The 12,575-nt window shown below is 37.5% G+C and overlaps 1 protein-coding gene and 1 non-coding gene across 2 annotated transcripts; one reads left to right on the top strand and one right to left on the bottom strand.

Moving 5' to 3' along the window:
- Nucleotides 1-2,291: 2,291 nt before the first annotated feature.
- LOC139709116 (1-acyl-sn-glycerol-3-phosphate acyltransferase delta-like) lies at nucleotides 2,292-11,026 on the bottom strand. Its single transcript, XM_071621076.1, has 8 exons — nucleotides 10,849-11,026; nucleotides 9,963-10,132; nucleotides 9,083-9,244; nucleotides 5,601-5,754; nucleotides 4,712-4,814; nucleotides 4,305-4,383; nucleotides 3,430-3,643; nucleotides 2,292-2,362 (listed from the first exon to the last, which is right to left on the bottom strand). Exons 1-8 carry the CDS (start codon nucleotides 11,024-11,026, stop codon nucleotides 2,292-2,294), a joined length of 1,131 nt encoding a protein of 376 aa, XP_071477177.1.
- On the top strand, nucleotides 6,336-6,489 carry LOC139709163 (U12 minor spliceosomal RNA). The gene has a single exon (XR_011709393.1). It is a non-coding gene; the product is annotated as a U12 minor spliceosomal RNA (small nuclear RNA).
- Nucleotides 11,027-12,575: the final 1,549 nt, after the last annotated feature.

Genomic DNA, 12,575 nt, shown 5'->3' on the forward strand with positions numbered 1-12,575 from the left:
TTACGTAATATATATATATATATATTCATTTATTTATTCGTTTATTAGTATAAAATGGAATCCTCTATCGTGTTCAAAGATAAAATACATTATCATTAAAAAATGCAGAGAGAGAGAGAGAGAGAGAGACAAAATCATTGCTCGATGAAGGAATTCATTTGGAGTACACTATCTTGAACTATTTACAGCATCAATGTTCTATAATATCTTTTGAATAGTTTGTGCCTTAATAGTTTTTTTTTTTCATTTCATTTCCAACACATATTACGATTACAACATTTGAATACACATACTAATGACAACAGTGCAATGAAAAACAGACTATGACAATGATACAAATTTGTATAAATTTTAAGACAAAATATAACGAAAAAAAAAAGTGTTGGAAATGCAAGGCACACATCATGCATGGCATTGGAATGTATTGTTAGGAATGTCGTCATCATTCTCTCATCATGAGGAAGTAGAAGGAGAAGAAGAAGAAGAAGAAGAAGAAGAAGAAGAAGAAAAAGAAGAAGAAAAAAAAGAGGCAGTGGCAGCAGTTTGCGCTACAGGTGTTTGGTGTATAAAGAGATGAGTCATGGTTTGCATGGGGGCGTAAAATGGATATTCAAAACTGGTGATGTTCGTTATTCCGAATTACAACAATCCCCTAAATACATAGCCATGTTCGTTAATCCAAATATTTTGTGGCGTCATTTCGGAGGTTTCGAAAAAAAAGGTGTATGCATACAAACAAACTTTCGGCATTGCAAACCTTCTCTCCCCTTCCAGTACCCACCCTCTCTCTCCCTCCCCCTCTCTCTCTCTCTCTCTCTCTCATTTTACGACTAACGAACCGTCGAAATAACGAATTTTATTTCATTTCGGATAACAAACCTTCGGAACAACGAACTACTCTAGGTTATTGTACGTGATTTCGGAATTACGCCAAAAATGTTAGTATTAACGAACACTACAAGTTCATTTTCATATTAACAAACATCTATGTTGATATCCTAGGTACAACACATGAAATTTGCGTATTCCGAAATAATAGACCTTCGGAAAAACAAACATTATGTCATTTTTGGATCATTAACGAACCTTCGGAATAATGAGCGTCATCCCTGGAGAGAAAAGGCAAAATTCAAAGCCATATTTAATCAGACTGTATTGATAGGCTAAACAAAAGTAACAAGCCAGGGGTTGAGGATAGAAAGAGCTATTAATATATATCCTCAGTTACACATTTATTTACACGACTCTATAACATACAAGTTGAACATTTAATGAAGGCATGGGAGTATCAATGCAGATAGGTTAAGATGTGCATTTATCTAGTTTTGTATATGACCAAAAAATAACAATTTAGCAACAAAAAAAAAATGCTTATAATCATTACATGGACGGCAGCTAAATTTACACATTATGAACGCAGATTCCTTGTTAATTGTATATTGGTTCAAGAAAATCAAGAAAACAAAGTCACGTTTGCATGTTTATAGTCCTTTTGCCGGAGTTGACGAATGTTATATAATTTCATCTCATGGATAAATCCGGCTCTAGAGATAACAGCATCTTGAGACAGTGGACACATCAGGGGGTTAACTTTATACGTTAAGATAACTTTCTTCCAAACAAGGGTTTCTCATTGCTACATCAAATTTTGCAATAAAAAAATTAGGTAACTATCTTAAATGTGCTTTACAAATCAAGATTAAGAATGTAAACTTTCTTATTCCTCAATGACAGATGTGTGGCACTGATGACAGAAAGTGGCAATGTTGAACAAAGTTAATTTCTTACAAATAAAATGTATATTGATGAAAAGCAAACAGCAATTATAAAATAACCTTCAACACAATTCATATACACTATTTTATGCTACAAGCAAATTCCTAAAATATGTAATTTAACTGGTATATAAAAAAGACATAATTTACTCTTTGGTATAATATATTAAGTATGAATTTCATAAAAGGAACTCTAAGATAAGAATTCCCAACAAATCATTCCATATAATGAAAACCATTACCCGCATATACACAAAACATCATTTCATATAACTGATTTGATAGATTCCTGTTATAACAACGTTTGCTATGGCCCAATGCACAATCAAACATAATAAGAGTATACCGATATCTGCTTCTATATACCCAGTCCAAAAATAAGATTAATAGATTGAAAAATGAAGCAATTTTACAGACATGGCGGACATCTTGAATACGAAGCGACTCGTGGAGAAAAAATTGGGGGCTTGATAACCTATTTCTGCCTTCCACGGATGCATGTTTCCCCTGCCTGTTCTACTTCAGTCCGTACGATGAGCGACTATTGGAGTTTGACTGCAGAAACATGTACTTCGCAATTAGCACAACTGGTGATGTGAGAAAGATCGAAAGAGAAAGGAAGAAAAGACACATCAGTATTAATATCTCTGTGACATCGCACCCCACATTCAAAACACGTTGTTCTCACAGGTCATTTATAAAATGCAGTGATCTTTGCCCTTAGTTTCTATTTGTCGTATTTGGGAGTTTAACATACTAAATTTATAATGAATATTCATATTAGTGAGGGCTTGGACAATCTTTCTCCCAGAAGATAGTTTACAAGACTATGTGAAAATGGTAATGATGATAATTATTATAATGATAATAATAATCATTATCATTATCATAATAATGATATGTCTATACTGCTTTTAGAGAATGTGGTTTTGAGGAACCCTCTGTATGGCAAATGGCTGAGGATGATTTGTTGACAACCTGACATGCAGAACAGCCTATGGAACTGTACATCGAAGGCAGAAAAACATCTTATTCCTCCATCTTTATAAAAAAACAAAAATTAAATCACATTCACATTTGAAACGTATTCTTATAGGTTAAAACTGACCAAAAGAGAATATGGAGTATGGGCCTATATATCACAGAGAAAACTTAATAGAGTTAGGACCTTCCATTTTGCCACAGTCACCAGTCCTATGACTGTTGTAACATGTATGAAGGACCGTGTGGCTCGGGGTAAATCATTAATGTACCCATCAGTCCATCATCATTTGACAAAACACAATTTCACAAGGTATATGGACCTACGGATGTAGGCCTAAAGACAAACTACTGAAATATACATGTATACCGGTATTTTATCTACTTGCGATTTGATGAGGTACATTAAGTGATTGTTGGCAAAAACATTCGTCTTCTTTGTAGAGCCCACCCACACAACCCGTCCCACACCTCAACGACCCCAACACACAACTCCCATCTCCCTCTCCAAAAAAGTATGTAGGCATAAATATAACTTATAATCATTATATATATATATATATATATATATATATATATATATACCACTATAACGCCCATCAACAGCAACATATTTATGAGAGCATAATAAAACAACATCAATAAGCATGCAATTTGAGATTCGACCTCTTACCACCAAAGAAAAGGACCACGGTAAGAAGCCTGGTAAGCATTGAACCCGCAGTGAGGGCCTGGTAGGTATAGTACAGGATTGGCAGTCCGATAACAATGATCCAGAATATCATGATGAAGAGGACGTACAGAGGTCTGGGAACATTCTGCAGGGATCGCCCGGGGTCGTACCCTTCGAAGGTCCCGTGTTCCAGGAAGTAACTGTAGGCTTCATCCTTTTAACGAAAGATGGGTCCAAATCAGAATTTTGGCTTTATTCACAACTGTAATCTATTATCAACACTTGTCTTGAAAGGGACTATATTCACAAAAGTGAACTACTGATCTGTAATTTTGACAAACATGTCAGAAAAATGAAACTATAGTGGGACTTCAACACAATTAAAATAACAATGTTTTGTCATTTTGACATTTAAAACCGTTGATCAGTCGTTTATATACATATACAGCAGTGAAATGTCAATGGTAATCTAAGAGAAGGACTGAAATTGCTCTTAGATATGGAGTCATTATACTAATAGATCCATAAAAAAAAAGAATCATGTCAACTCATGCAAACTTCTTGTAGAATGAGAACGTGGGCCTTTCTGCTTTTATGGCGACGGATTCATGGGACTTGATCGCCTATAAGCAGTGTTGGACTCATGGGCCTTTTTGGACTATAAAAGTGACGGACTCGTGGGCCTTGTTTGCCTAGTATACTAGTGCCGTGTTTGCCTCTGTAGTGTCGAGCTCATGGGCTGTATGACTCATGAGTCATGGACCCCCTTTTTTTTCATGTCAAGCTCGTGGGCAGTAATTTTGACTCCTGGGTCGGACTCGTGGAATGAACCCGTTTCATTACGCTTACCATCACATGCCATTCGGAGACATTACCTTTTCCTGGAAGAGCTGATAGCAGAAATCGGCAGTAACTTTCTCCGAGTCAGAAGGTACACTGTCTAATGGAAAACGTCTGTAAAGAAATACGCCAAGGAACATGCATAATTATAAGCACGAAACAAACAAAATAAACCGTCAATTATGAGCAACAAATGACCTGAATAATAATTTTAAAAAAACTGTGCGAGTGATTAATTAAGGTCATAGAATTACAAGACATAAGAAATAAATGAATATTTGAATTAATACATAAACGAATATTCAAATAGGTGGATGAAACTGATGTATGAGAAGTAAATAAATGAAAAAAAAAATCAATGTAATCATATTCCATTCATACATAAAGTTGACCAGTGTAGATTATGGAAAGAAATCATGAAGGAATCAACTGTACAGATTACCTTATATATGCCTGGCAGTGATATTTTTTGCCACGCATTAAATCAGACAGTGATGGAGTATGTCCCCCTTCGTAGGCTATGGTCATGTCATATATTTGCCAGCCTGTTGAGAGAGAAAGATACATATATATATATATATATATATATATATATATACATACATATATGTATGTAATCATATATATATATGTAATCATTATATATATATATATATATATATATATATATATATATAACACAACAGGCTGATATATATGTACATATAACAAATAATGATAGAAGAGATAACAGTCTGTTCAAATTGCAGAAAATTGTTTTATAAATGCAAGGCCACTCTACATTCAAATTGATTTTAAGAAAAAAAAAAGTAAAATGAGATAAACAGAATGGTATAGGTGTCATCACATAAAACGTGAAATATAGAAGAGTTAAGGTATTTGCACTTGATATCATATGAATAAAATAAATAGATATTCAGCACTGATACAAAATCCTCTAACTATCACCACAGTGACTTGATTATAGGCCTATGCATATGCGTACCTGTACGTATACACACAACACACACACATAGTGTACACACACAGATTGATGTAAAACAAATCTGTGTAGGGGTGTGGTAAGCAGAAAAAAAAATATTATGTTGCATTAATGTAATATTATATGCATCAATTTGTATTGGCAGACATGAGGAGGAACTAGTCTGGATTCTACAGCAAACCCATGCAATAACTATCATGAGTTTAGTTTCCATGGCAACAAGCAGAATATCAGAAGCTGATTGGCTGCTGGGTATTGTCGCTCTGGCAATCGTAATGGCTATTGCCGTGGTATTATGCAGTACAAGTTCTGTAGTTTTTGTGTCACGCGCAGGGCCTCACTCTTTCACCTTTGTTCCTGTACGCTTCAATACAAGTTGCGAATCCCTTGGTCCTTGGTAGAAGGTGATGCTTTAGTCCAGGAATTCCTCTTTCTTTGGCAAATGCTTGACTCTTCTCATATTTCTCCTTGGTGTAGCGTGTCCCCTCACAAAATATGGTTGTCTGAAAGATGAAACACGGCTGCGATATCACTTTGCAAGCCTGTATAGTCTTAAGGGATAATCTAAGAATGTAAGTTCCCATGAACTGATATATCTCTGTAATTTACATATTTCCTATAACGAACTTCTTTTTGTATTTCATTTCCACCTAGTTTGAACCATTAATGCCCATTTTATTGTAATACACTATGCTATTGTTCAATATTTGCTACACTGTCGTACGGCTCGTGTTCGCCGACGCGAAGCCTAGACAAACACCGATACGAAAAAAAAACACACTTTGGCTTTCCATAGCTACAATAAGCTCATGAATATGCAAATACGAATAATCAGAGCCTACCGTTCCATTTCGATTTTGTGAGGTATTTACATGCACGACAAAGACAATAAAGGGATAATTAGCTGCATTACGAATGTTTTTGTCCTAATTTTAGTATTTGTAAATTACTACACTGAAAGTAAATTCACTTTTAACGTAAAATATACTAATTTGCAAGCAACAAGAAAGGGGGCTTTTCTCACTAACCAACGCTTTAAGAGATATATTTTGAGTTGGTCTATTTTCTAATACATATATACGGTATGCCTTAAACTAATGAGTAAGGAAAATAACGAGCCTGGGTAGTTCCAGGTTCCACAGCTAAAATAGTCTGTGAGGAATTTCTCTGAGGGAACAGGTTGCCCTTGCAGTGACCCACCTACTCTAGTGGGATGCTCATGAAAGGCGATCTTCCCGCTTCCCTCCCGTTCAAATATAAGACAGATCACATAATCTCCTCCTCCTCCCCCCCCCCCCCCCCCCTCCACCCGAGGGCATCTATGTAGGACATAATACACCCGTATGGAGCTATGCAGCGGGATAAGCTTCATGGTATACCCAAAGCTCCCACTTGGTATCTAAAGCCACGAGGCGCAGTATTTCTTTATGTAGTGAATCCCTATTATGTTATACACAACACAGAATGATGTGGCTTACGGGAAGAAGTAAACAGCAACAAATAAACAAGAAAAAAACCTTCTCCCTTTTCAGCGCTCTACCTGAAACACACACACACACACACACACACACACACACACACACACACACACACACACACACACACAAAACGAGACAAAAACAGAGCAACACTCCACACACACACTCTTTAAAAAAGGGTAAATCAACAAAAGGGGCGAGGAGTGACAGCATTTTTAAAATGTTGTATTCACCCTTTTATCCAGCTGAATCCAACAGTATAGATGTGCTTCATATAGCAAGAAAAGGGGTGAATACAATATGTTTTAAAACGCTGTCACTCCTCCCCCATTTTAAAACGCTGATTTACCCTTTTCTTTCTAGAGTGCACACACACACACACACACACACACACACACACACACACACACACACATATACAAACCAACCACCTTTTTTAAAGATTTGCTTTTATCCTTATCACAATTCAGAGAGAAAAAAAAAGGAGTATGTTGACCTGACTGGCAAATTTCTTCATCAATATTGTGATAACAACAAAATAAGGTCATTCCCTCTCTGTCAATAGCGTCGTCGCGATTGAATGCAATCTGGCGCGTTATGATACCTAAGATTATCCTGATGCATAGTGTATCCTACTGAGTTCTTCTCCCCATTAAAAAAGTTCATCTTTATCACACTTGCCGTTCAAAGATCATGATATCGCCAACAGGCACGTGTTTGATGGGAAACTCGTCACGTCCTAATAACACAGGAAAATAATCATACCTTGAATAATGAACCACAATGAATATGATCATAATTCCAATTTACATAGCGCTCAAGCATCATGATCTGATTTGTATAGACACATGCAGAGAGAGCATGTAGAACAGATTAAAATCCGAAAAGCACACGCACCTATACCCACATAAGCACACACAAGGGCGATGACACAAGAAATGTTATAGAACAGAAAAATACTCGGAGGTATAATGGCATCTAGAACACCTCAGTGTTTTAAAGGGAGGATTTACATGCTTCCTGTGAAGATGCTCGATCTCGCGTGGGATGGGGAGTGAGATTGTTCTGCAGAATGAGCGCCCATGAATGCTCCATGAGTGTCTCACGTTAATAGTTTCATTCATGTCGCTGCAATTGTGGGCGAAGATGTCGCGTTGGGCCTATTGTCACAGAATTTGAATAGAAATGGCGTCTGAGCCGAAATCAGATAGGGGGATCTTAGATTATGCAAGACCAAGAAATAGGGTTTAAGGATCCTCTATTAACAACAGCATTAACAGGAAGTCATTGGAGCGAGTGCACTAAGTACGAGTGTTATTAGATCACGGTCAGACTTCCTTGCTCGGAGCAAGCCTGACAGTATAGCAATTACGACAGAGGTTTAAAGACGTTATAATGTGACATTATCTTTCTGTATAGAAAGATGGGATTACTGAACAAGGTATTTGAGAATTTAACACGGTTCAACATCTAGTATACATAAACAGGCAAAGCGGTGTCGTGTGCTTGTCACGTTAGGGAAGCACGATCCTAGGATCTACTTTTTAAATTTCTTTTCAGCATATTGTGTGCGTGACAAAATAATTATACCATTTATGATCATGTTGATGCATTTTTGTTTTGTCAAAAATAATAGGTCCATATAGTGGAATAGGATTTTGATAATTTGCTGCTGTTATTGTTTATCTAATAATTCGTATTGATTCAAATGGCAGTCGGTTCAAAAGGAAATTCCCTGACATAACAATATCCAGTAGGCCTATAGCCGATTTCGATAACCGCATAGCCCCTTTTGCCTTGTGTCGGACTCGTGGGCCTTGTTTGCCTATATAGTTTCGGAATTATGGACCTTAATATTTGCCTAGTGTCGAGCTCATGGGCTGTATGACTCGTAGGTAACTTGTGGGGCTGTGTAACTCGTATATAAGTGTCGGACTCATGACGTCCACCCCTGTACTTTGCACGTGGGCACTGTAGGACCTCTACGTATGCACTAACTTTGAGAAATTAGTTAGTTATTTCTCACTAACGTTGAGAAATAACTAACAGATATTTCTCAACGTGACATGACCCGAACTAATGTGTAATTAATCATCAACACATAACTGATAAGGAGCACGGAACTTTCCGATGAGCCCACCCATCCCATCAGTTAATTTCCTTTCCTTGTTCAGGACCTGGGACTATGTGAGAACTCCTTCCGCTCGCTCGGGGGAAGCTTTATCACTTCGTTCTGCGCAACCGACAACTCGAAGGTATAACGAGGGCTGAAAACAACTTTCTGCATTCTATTTTCAATTGTTATTTTAATATTATATTTGTTTTGCGGGAACGCAGCCAATGTTTCTCTTACTGTGGTATTGAAGTGGAAACTGGCCACGTTCCTCAGCTGCTTTAGAAGCAGCTCGCGGTCCCTGGCGAAGTCCCGCTTGACGAAGATCTCCTCGGCCAGGTAGAAGGACCAGCCCATGAGAGGAACGTACTTCAGTTCATCCTTCATCAATGCTTTGCCCCCCTTTATAAAAGTAGTATAAAAGTAGATCAAGAGCATATCCAAAGTGAGTTCATAGAAAGAGGGAAAGAATAAATTAACATAAAATTCAATGATAAAGGATAAAGAAGAAATGAATTTCCTCCTTAAAAAGAGGTCATCCAGAGTATCCATAGCACTCTATACCTTGCTTTTTCTGTTTATAATCATATATTCTTATGTATAACAGTTACTATGTTTATATCCGCAATATACGAAAATATCATATCTTTGAAGCAACAAATCTTACGATTTTTTTAAATAAAAAAAAAACCATCTTGGCTTCGCTAACGTTATACTTTTATGTTGGTGCACGTTGATACAAATAGCGTGTAAAGCTGTACTATCATATGGTTTACTATACAATCATTTCTTGCGCATTTAATCTTTTAACTTTGTGTAAACATTTGTGTTCAATGTTCAGTGATAGAAAACCCTTGAAATATATACATATACGAAGTGGTGGCATAATGATGGCTATAGGAATAACTGGTGGGAGAGAGACACAGAGAGACACACACAGTGTGTGTGTTGTTGGTGGTGGTGGTGGTGGGGGGGGGGGGAGAGGGGGGCTCAAGTCTGGGGAGCTATACCTCCCCCCCCCCCCCCCTTCTAATACCGATGGGGGGCAAAATGTCTTGGCCTGTCATACATTCACGCATAAAGAGTGTGCGACAGAGTAGGCCTATATGATAATACTCACTGAAAGGAGGCCGAATCTTGCTGCTAACTGCCAAATGACTATCCAGTCGACGTCGGAACGGTGGTTGCACACGAGTAACACGTTCTCCTTACCGACGAACCGCAGGTCCTCCGTTCTGGCGCATACATTGAAGGTAGATCCCGACCAAAAATCAGCTAACCACGTGTACTCTATAAACAAGCCCCATTTAAAAGTAGATAAAAGGGAAACAAAGCAGAATCAAGATGAATGAATGATAACTGGATTGCTCCTGAGCACCCCTGGATAAATTTAAGTTTAGATTGCAACTCCATACCATGTGCACGGTGGCTTTAGTAAAACAGAAAAGATATTAACGATTAAGGTAAACCTAGCAATTAAAACATTTATTTATATAATTTATAAAATATCTATATATTATATTATAAGGATAATATATAAAACATATACATATACACGTACATATACATATATACTCATATATTCTAGCAACTGAATCATTTACATCTTAGACGTATTATTGATTAAGCTGTTGCATTGAATTCAACAGAAGCAAACTGGGAAAAAAATAGATATACGAATTTGGATCTTTATGAGAGCAATCACACGTGATGTTATGATTATGATTTCACTTTCGATGTGATATAAAAGAGTGGTGTGTACATGTATGTGACGTGTATGCATGTACGTCTCATGATCGCTTACACAATATTGTAAGCGTGTATTATACTAGTTTACATGCAGACATTGACTGCATGGAGTGGAATGTAACATCCTTTGGATCGTCAGGAAGCTATATTTTCCACTGCAAAGGGAAAATAATTATGATCACGAGAGAAACTATAACTCCTTGGCGACCAATCACATTTTAGCATCTGTCATAGGCCATCAACATTACTATACTCACGCATCCAAAAGAATTGTATCAGAAAGCAGTTGACATTGCGATACCATCGTTTGGTCAGCGGCCACAGCGGGAGAGAGAGAAATTGGAGCGTTACAACCACGATGGCACTAAGCAGAAAGATGCACCACAGCCACACGTGTACCACCGTGGACTGCTTGGCAAACCCCATGATATCCATGGCAACCACGAAAAGCCTACAAAACCAGAGCTTTCACAGCCTAATGATATATATAGGAAGATGAGGACAGAAAGGGGGGGGGGGGTGGAGACAGAATAGGTGAGAGAGAGGGCCTTTGTGTTGTAAAAACTATACATCTAGACATTTTAATATGTCAATAAAATTATCGACTTTACTGTCGAGAGATGGAAAGTACATGTATGTGTATGTTTATGAGTAGTACACCTTATAGCCTACATAAACATAAACATTATTACATGATATATCATATGTGTAATATATACAACTCAATATAAGTATATATATATATATTATATATATATATATATATATATATATATATATATATATATATATACATATACATACATATATATATGTACTTCCACCGCTACATACTACTACTACTACTTATAATAATAATGACAATAACTAGCAGTTGAAACAGGGACATCGCGGTCAGGGAGGGCCTCCTCAAGAGGTACATAGACACGCTAAACCTTCAGAACTACAACATCACTATCAACTCTTTGCGAAAACAGCCTGCCTATAATACACGAACAACAGAGCTTTTTGGAGGCCCCTGTGCACACACGGCAAGGCTTCTGACACCAGCTAAGCTAAATCTGCTATCTATAGTCAAAGAAGACAATGAAACAGAGTTCCACTGCTTTGGATTCCTTCCACTTAACCATTGTGGCCAATCGCGTGCGTCACGAATTGGACTTCATTCTCACTTGAGAACTGCACTTAGACATTATGACTTGTCTTCCTATATACTAGTCTGTCCCATAAAGACAGGAGATTCCATACTTATCATTTTATGTATAGTTTATATACATTGCCATACATTATACTTTGATATACATTATGATACAGACAGATTATATTAGTCAAATTGTACCAAGTACACTCTATTCGATATAATGTGAGAGCCAATGGATACGAGTTTAAAGTTTTTATTACCTTACAGGTGTCTTCTTCTCGATCCGTATCCTTGTCGTTCGATATCCGACTCAAGTTTACCGATTCCGCTGCCAACGAGGAGCCCTCTGTCAAGCAGTATATTCCATCAATTTTCTAGGCATGAATAAATGAGACCATCCAGCACTTTTGCACCGTTCAACATCTCTCGTCCTTTCCGGTGTATAGCGAGCTTGATAACCTTGCGCCTGTTTCCACCTACGTGCCCACGTGTAGCGTCGCTTTTTTCACATCTCCGATAACCTCTTACTAATCATTTAAACACGACTGTGTCTCATTTATTGTATAACTAATTAAACGTTCTGAAAGTTCGGCTTGTTCGACAATCTGTCCGTTTCGTCTGAAGGCACTTTCAGCTCGGTGTCTAGTCACGCAGGGTAGGCTTGTAATCAATTGTCGTGGAAGTCGACAAGTCGAAGTTTTTAAATTTTTCCCTCCTGGTTCAGAGTCCCTCAGATTTTGCTGTCGACAAACTAGAAAAGGAGCTATGAAACATAGGTTCGTCACGCAAAGATAGTCAAACCACCATGAGAGTTAAGACCCATCGACTGACGCCCTTGAGTCT

This window comes from Diadema antillarum, unplaced genomic scaffold, assembly GCF_040938485.1.
Source record: "Diadema antillarum isolate AM-2024a unplaced genomic scaffold, OU_Dant_1.0 seq00001410_RagTag, whole genome shotgun sequence".
Classification (NCBI taxonomy): domain Eukaryota; kingdom Metazoa; phylum Echinodermata; class Echinoidea; order Diadematoida; family Diadematidae; genus Diadema; species Diadema antillarum.

What these genes read in the sequence shown, in the direction of transcription:
- LOC139709116 (XM_071621076.1), bottom strand. Translation starts at nt 11,026, where the DNA reads ATGGATATCATGGGGTTTGCCAAGCAGTCCACGGTGGTACACGTGTGG. An exon ending in GATACAATTCTTTTGGATGC is followed by an intron (nt 10,133 to 10,848) that starts GTGAGTATAGTA and finishes GCTTGTTTATAG; the next exon opens with AGTACACGTGGTTAGCTGAT. An exon ending in GTTTCCACTTCAATACCACA is followed by an intron (nt 5,755 to 9,082) that starts GTAAGAGAAACA and finishes TTCATCTTTCAG; the next exon opens with ACAACCATATTTTGTGAGGG.